At 41.1% G+C, this 7834-nt stretch overlaps 1 protein-coding gene across 1 annotated transcript in view; it reads left to right on the top strand.

The window, feature by feature from the left end:
- The first annotated feature begins 1914 nt into the window (after positions 1-1914).
- The window catches only part of ANKRD22 (ankyrin repeat domain 22), an 8649-nt gene continuing 2729 nt past the window's right edge, over positions 1915-7834 (top strand). Inside the window, exons 1-3 of the mRNA XM_010000366.1 lie at positions 1915-1935; positions 5980-6171; positions 7419-7546. Of these exons, the coding sequence (XP_009998668.1) occupies positions 1915-1935; positions 5980-6171; positions 7419-7546 (341 nt within the window). The remainder of the gene's footprint in view (positions 1936-5979; positions 6172-7418; positions 7547-7834) is intronic.

The raw sequence follows: 7834 nt of genomic DNA, 5'->3' as shown, positions 1-7834 counted from the left end.
TAAGTGATTTTCAAGAGGGCCAGAGATGTGACTCTGGATTAAGTAGTAGCTCACACTGTCTTTTCAAAGGTGATGCATTTGCTGTGTGTCATAGAGGCTTTTTGGTTGGGTCTTTTTTTCCTTGTGTTTTTTTTAAAGTACTTTTCTTGTTACCATTCATTTATCACAGAGTTATCATGGTTGGAAAGGACATGTGAGATCACAGAGTCCAGCCATCAACACAAACCCGAACAAAGACATTGCACCAGAAAACCCCCTGTGGAAAAGGACCTGGGGGTACTAGTGGATCAAAAGCTGGACATGAGCCACCAATGTGCGGTTGCAGCCCAGAACGCCGACTCCATCCTGGGCTGTATCAAAAGAAGCATGGCCAGCAGACTGAGAGCAGCCTCTGCTCTGCCCTGGTGAGACCTCACCTAGAATACTGGGTCCAGCTCTGGTGCCCCCAGCACAAGAAAGATGTGGACCTGTTGGAACGTGTCCAGAGAAGGGTCACAAAAATGATCCACGAACTGGATCCCCTCTCTTACGAGGACAGGAAAAGTAGTTTTAAACTATAAAGACAAAAGAGATTTTGGGGTCTGCAGACACTTCAAATACTCATGGCTTACTCAGAAATACTGTCTGAGGATGGTACCAAAATATTATCAACATCTTTTCTTCAGAGTCATGAACACTGAAAGGGGATAATGACATCAACAATAATTGCTCAACAACAATTAACATATAAAATTAGCAGCTTAAGCATAAACCATACTCATTGTTTGGGATGGGCTAGGAAGAGAAGACTGAGAAAAGGTGGTGGAAATGGCTGGCCTATGTACTGAGAGACTGAAGCCAATTATACTGGGAACTCTCATTCAAGGTGTGGAATCTAGTTGCTAACTCTTTTCTCAGTAGGTGTCAGAAGTGCTCATGCAGGGGGTTTGGTTTATGTTTTAGTTAGAAGTATCTTGGGTGGCAAACTAGCTGTCCTGCACAGTTACATGTTTAAAGTGTAAGGTTTCATGTCTTTCTTTCTTTCTTTCTTTCTTTTTCTTTCTTTCTTTCTTTCTTTCTTTTTCTTTCTTTCTTTCTTTCTTTCTTTTTCTTTCTTTCTTTCTTTCTTTCTTTCTTTTTCTTTCTTTCTTTCTTTCTTTCTTTTTCTTTCTTTCTTTCTTTCTTTCTTTTTCTTTCTTTCTTTCTTTCTTTCTTTTTCTTTCTTTCTTTCTTTCTTTCTTTTTCTTTCTTTCTTTCTTTCTTTCTTTCTTTCTTTCTTTCTTTCTTTCTTTCTTTCTTTCTTTCTTTCTTTCTTTCTTTCTTTCTTTCTTTCTTTCTTTCTTTCTTTCTTTCTTTCTTTCTTTCTTTCTTTCTTTCTTTCTTTCTTTCTTTCTTTCTTTCTTTCTTTCTTTCTTTCTTTCTTTCTTTCTTTCTTTCTTTCTTTCTTTCTTTCTTTCTTTCTTTCTTTCTTTCTTTCTTTCTTTCTTTCTTTCTTTCTTTCTTTCTTTCTTTCTTTCTTTCTTTCTTTCTTTCTTTCTTTCTTTCTTTCTTTCTTTCCCCCTCTCCCTTTCTTCACCTGTACAACTTTCTTCCTCTCTCTGCCACTCCTCCCCTCCCCAGCTTGTTTTGCTGCTTTCCTTTTTAGGCAACTGGAGGCAGTTATTGCAAAAATGACAGAGGAAAATGCTTCATGTTGTAACTTGTTCTGTCAGTCTCCTGTAAGCTGTTGTTCACGTTTACCTCCCTGGGTTGGGTTTCTGAAGACAATCGTTTCTACCAAGTAGAGATCACTTCAAGCAGTTGCAGCTTAAGAAAGAGGGATACTTATATTAACCAGTTAAATATTAACCAGATTCAGACAAGTTCAAGCACATTCAAAAGAGGTTAACTTGTTGGGCTGGTGAACAAGAACAAACTCAGGCAGCGAAGATAAGCATGGGGATACTCTATTCAGAGGTACGTGAGCATTTTCTGCTCAGTGACTGAAGCTATTGAAGATACTGATACTCTCTGAGTTTGGTCTGTTCCCTTCCTAGCTTCCTGTACACAGGCTTATACAAATGTGGTATTTCTTTCATTTGAAATGTTGTCTTTGGCTATTGCAAATAGAGAGAAGGACTGTTTGTAGAAGAAAATATAATAACCAGTGTAATTATTGTGACTTCACAGAGAAAAGAAGTGTCCAATATTGATTATGGTTTTGTGTTGAGATCAGAATTATTCCGAGCATGGTACAAACAACAGACAACTTTGTAAATTACAAACACCTTGGCTTATGTTGAATATAGAGAAGGAAGTTAATACCTAAGAAAACATCCCCTCTTCCCCTCCATTGTTGTTTTAGGAATATGATTTTTGTTTGTTTGTTTGTTTTAGATCTTATCTTTAGGGTTTTGTCCCCAGACAATGGTCCATTTAGCATACCTCTTTACTTCTCACATGAATGCTACCTAAACATGTCCAGTATTTTAAAAAAAAATAAAAATATCAATTTGTGTACTTGGGAAAAGAAGAGGATTTTGGTCCTTTTTGATGGTGAATACAGTGGATCATGCTGCTGCTTCTTTTTCTGAAGATTGCATTTCATAGCCGTTCCTTTAGCAGATTACATTTCTATGCTGAAAACCAACTTCTATGTTTAAAATCTATTCAATGAAATCAAGTATCTTCTCGTCTTTCAGTATTACAGGGAGCTTCAATCTGTGCATTCATAAGGTGACGAGCTGGGTAGGCTGCACTGTATTCTGAAAGAGTTTATTGCCCCTCCCTAGATCTACTGCTCTGCCATAGTGTTGTCCAAGAAATTACTGTTATTTAGCTATAGTTTTCTGGATAAAGTATGGCTCATTCATATAGGATAGAAATCTAGAGAACTGCAAATAAGAAAGTGTAAGTTGTCTTTTCTGAGGGGTATGTTTTGGATACTAGTGCGTTCCTCAGCATTGCAAACATGACTTGGACTTTTCTGTTTGGTTTCTAGCATACCTCTGGATGAATTTAAGGGCACAGGAAGAGGCTGGATTGATTGAGAATATCTGAATATTATGAAGTGACTCATGTTTGTCTAAACAACTGCAAAGCATTGGTGTAATTTAGACAACCCCCTGCAGTTCTCAAAGGAGGTAGCAATTATAATCTGAAACTACTCTCTAATTTGCAAGACCAGCTTTACTTCAGCCTCTTCTCTATTGGTTGAATGCTTTGTCTTTAGTGCCGTGCTTTTAACCTTTATCTCATGTGTGGTAGAACTTGCTGAATAGCTCATGATTTATTCCTAAGCAGGCAGAGAGCCAAGAAGCCCTGAAAACAGGTAGATAGGTTGAGGTGTGGCAGTTCATCTGGACCTGAGTAAACTTCCAGATCCTGATTTCAATCCTGTAGCCCAAAATTTCTTAAAACCAGTATCAATTAAAAATCAGTTGTGTAGAGGTATTGTCCTTCCCGCTGACAGTGAAAGATTTTTCCCTTTCTTGCACCCCTTAGCTGGTGATCCTGTACTGAGTGATGTCAGCCACGAAACCTTTGCCTGTTGTGGAATTGTAGAACGATTTGGGTTGGAAGGAACCTTAAGGCTGAGACACTTCCCACTAGACCAAGTTACTCAAAGTCCTGTCCAAAATGTCCTTGAACACTTCCACATCTTCCCTGGGCAACCTGTTTCAGTGTCTCACCACCCTCACACTAGATAATTTCTTCCTAATGTCTAACCTAAATCTACTCTCTTCCAGTTTTAATCTATTACCCTTGTCCTATTGCTACTGGTTGCCACTTACTTGTAGTTTTTCTTATCTTTCTTCTTTCCTAACACATTTTTTCCCTATTGTTAAATCGAGATAATGAGCTTATAACTGTTTGAATGCCTTTGTTCCTTGAGTTAAATATTTTGTTGTGATGTTTGCTTCGGCAGTCATGTAGTCATGCTTCTCAATTTGAGAGGTGTATTCCAAGTCTGATCTATGCGACTTCTAACCTTTTCTTGACTAAAAGAAGAATTTTCTAGAGTGCAGACCGGTAGAGTGGACCTTGATAAAATCCCATAAATCCAGGAAAAGAGTTTGTCTTTTTTTTTTAGTATAGGGGTTTTTTTAGTTGTTGTTGGCTATTTTTTAATATTTTTTTTTTGCTATGAATGGAACATATGATTGCATAGCAAATCAGTTCTACAAACAAACAGCCACTGCAGTGGAATAACAACTTCACCATCATCATCATAATTGAAGTACTCAATTACCTGTGTAGTAGCTGTTAGTCAATGATAATTGCTTCCTCACATCCTTTGTGCCCTGGATGCTTTCTGAGAACAGCCAGTTTCAGAAGGTTTGAAGGGGCACATGTGAATCTTCTTTGCTGATCTCTGTGCATGACTTCAGTAGTCTCTTGCAGAGAGGTAAGCCCCACATATGTTCATCAAGGATCTAGAACTGGAGGTTCTAGAGTAGAGGTTGAGACAAAGATCCCCAAGGTCAATGAGAGAATCAGTCGGAAAAGCCTTGGGCTTAATGACCTAGCAAGGACAACTCTTTGAAGCAGAACAGAAAGAACAGCACAGAAAAATATCATTTGATTACAGGAGCTGCTGAACTACCAGGAGTCAGACTAGAAAGGACTGAAGTTGTGTGGGAAATGGCTTGGGTTTGAGCACATGCTCAACTAAACAACAAATCTCCTGCATCTTTAAACAAGCAAAGCAATCCTTAAAAGTAAGAATAGTAGGGAAAACAGAGGTGCAGCCACACTCCACCTGATCTCCTTGGGTTAGACATTGGAATAGGCTGCCCAGGGAGGTGGTGGAGTCACTATGCCTGGACGTGTCAAAGGGTCATTTGGATGTGGTGTTGGTGGATATGGTTTAGGAAAGAACTTTGATAGAGTAGGGGTGATGGCTGGACTCAGTGATCCCACGGGTCTTTTCCAACCTGAATAATTCTATGACTCTATGATTCTTATGCAACTGTCCAGAAGTCTAAGCAGCAGTAATGCTGCATGTAAACTTGTGTTGCAGATCAAAGGTTGTCTGAAGGGAAAGTGTAAATAATATGAATGTTTTTAATGTGAAAAAAACCCCAACATAAACCAAAACCAAAACCAAACAAAAAAGGAAACCTAACTGCAGGAGGATGAGGAAAGACCTCAAAGTTCTGATCTTGTCCATGTAACGTCTTTAGGATGTAATGAAGGGAGGACTTGAAGGGAAAGCTGCAGATAAGATACGTTTTTTGAATGCCTATCTTGGAAAATGGTGAATAAAAACCTCAGTGTAGAAGGCAAGAAAAGCAAGAAACCTCTTTTCTGCTGAAGCATTTCAGATGCTGCCAGCCTGCCAGGCTTCCCACTGTTGTTGTCTGCTTGTGTTAGGCCCTTAGAGACTGATAGTACTCCTGTCATTCTTACCCTCTCCTTAGTGTGAGTTCTTGCTGATGGAGAGGTATGGAATTGCAGGTTAGGTCAAGGGTGCCTGGAAACACTGACCACAGACTTGCTCAGCGAGCAGTTCTCAGAAGCTGAGGACCTGAGCTGTGGGCATACATGTGCCTATTTTTAGGTATGAAGTTTAACTTGAAGCTCTTTGTTCTGGAATTTGGTGCGGCAGAAGCGGTACCTCTTGTTCAACCGCTCCCACGCAAAGGGAAAGCCTGCTGAAGCTCTAGAGAGGCATGGCCTGGTCAGCGCTTGCTGCTTCATGCAGTGACCAACTCCTGTGAGACCGGAACCCGTTTTCTAATGGCTGCAAATGAACCGGATTTATTTCTCGGATCCCAGGGAGCAGAAGTTCACTGCGTGCGCAAGGGCTGTGACTTCTCAGGCGGAGGGCCGAGAGCTGCTGTGTGGCAGCAGCAGGAGCATCTCTTGGCACCATCTTCTGGAAGTCACCTAGAACTACAACCTCTGCCGAGAGGGCCCGGCGGCGTCTGAGGCTGTGCAGGCAGAAAGCCAGAATGGGAAGAACGGATGGCCGTCCTGGTGGAACGTGTGCTGATGAATGTTATCTTCTCTCTTCAGCCCATTTGTCAGGCAGCTTATAACAACGATTTCAATGAAGTTCAGCTCCTTTTGGAGCGCAACAGCAACTACCTGAACATCCAGGACAGCACTGGTGGAGATACCCCCCTGATTTGTGCATGCAAGCAGGGAAACAACAGGATAGTTAGGTATCTTCTAAGAAGAAATGCTGATGTCAACCTCAGAAACAAGGTAAGTGGACACCAACAGCAATTCTTCCTCTGCAGCAACTGCTCTTTCAGATTCTCGGAGTGCCTGTGTGGGAACCCTGGCAGTCCTTCCAAACCTGAGTTTCATTTCCAACCAAAGCATAAGTACAGCCCCAAATTAAAACTTGATAAACCTTTAAGCTTCTATTTGTGTCCCTATTAATTTTCCCAACTTGCCACGGCATGCGAGATCATAAACATTGCCATTCTGACTTTCTCTCTGAGTTCACATTCCCAGTTTAAGTCGTACTGCAGGTCACCCCCAGTCCCCAGTGTGTCCTGCCTGTTTACTCACACAGCACTCTGCATTCATCTTGCCCTCCAGCTTTTATCTGTCCCTTCTGTAGCTCTTCTTTTGTCTCTGGCTTTTTCTTCACCCTGGATAAGAGGAAAGTCTGAGTAAGACGCTGTCAATCTCTCACAAATGTATCCCAGAGGAGAGGCTGGGTCTAGAGAACGTTTATTCCTTCTGTACACCTGCTTTTGTCACATAGCATGCCGGAGGGTGAGGAGGGGAGCTTTTGTCTGCTCTGCACTTGCTCCTTATTTAAAACACCCTACCTGCATGACACTGCAGATGTGACTCGTTATTTTCCCTAAGGGAACTGCGGTAGATTTCCTTGTTGGTGACAAACAAAAAGTAGCAGAAAGATGTGTGTTTTAGCTTTATTATTAATGGATTCTTTTGATGTCAAGGGTGATAAATAGCCAGGAAAGCCCCCCCGAACATAGTCAATTCTATGCTATTATCTCATACTCCAAGGCAATGTTTAGCAAGTTCCTGCACATTTGTGAGTTCTTGTACCTCTGGTTTCCAGTGCATTTGTTTATTTCATTGGAGGACAGCAAATGTGCAAGAGGTCAGAGACAGGACTGAAAATGGAGAGCAAAGGGTGACACAGAAAGGCTTTTCTGCCGATTTGCAGTCCCAGTGTAACACTGTCATCTTGTTGAACAGCCTGTAGGAAGTTTAACATAACTGTTCTTTAACATACAATTTGAAAGCTTTACCTTTTAGTTGCTTTGGTGCTCTCAGTATTCAAAGATTTTTTTAAGCTCCCTTCTCACTAGGAATCTGCTGGGGGTTTTGCTACTTGCCTGTGTTTCTCAGGCCTGCCAAAGGAGATGCCATGAAGTCTCTTACGTCTTTGCTTCAGCAACCAGCAACTCTGTAAGAAGAGCCGTGTGAATAACTGAATCCACTACTAACCAGAGTTATTTTGTGTTTAGAAAGACCGCACGTGTCTGCATTATGCTGTGAGAAAACGGTTTACCTTCCTTGACTACGTGCTCATCATAATACTCATGCCAGTTATGCTTATTGGATATCTTCTTATGGTGAGTTTGGATGAAAGCAGGCAAGTCCCTGTACCCGTCCATTTCCCCTTATCACCTTTCTCATGGCAGTGTTTCAGTCCAGAAACCTGTAAAGAATACGGAGTGATGCTTTTAAAGCAAGGCAGGATGGAGAGCAAGAGAAGAAGCAGGGATTGTGCTGGGAATATAGCTAGTGAAGGAACATTTGCAGAGGCCAGATGGTCTTCTTTTTGGAAAAACAAAGAAACAAACAAGCAAACAAACCAGTGTTTAGCCAAAATCTACTCAATACCATATGCAGATGAACTGCCTTACTGCTTTACTCTTTC

Source organism: Chaetura pelagica, unplaced genomic scaffold (genome assembly GCF_000747805.2).
Source record: "Chaetura pelagica isolate M959 unplaced genomic scaffold, ChaPel_1.0 scaffold156, whole genome shotgun sequence".
Taxonomy (NCBI): domain Eukaryota; kingdom Metazoa; phylum Chordata; class Aves; order Apodiformes; family Apodidae; genus Chaetura; species Chaetura pelagica.
This window is presented reverse-complemented; position numbering and strand designations above follow the sequence as displayed.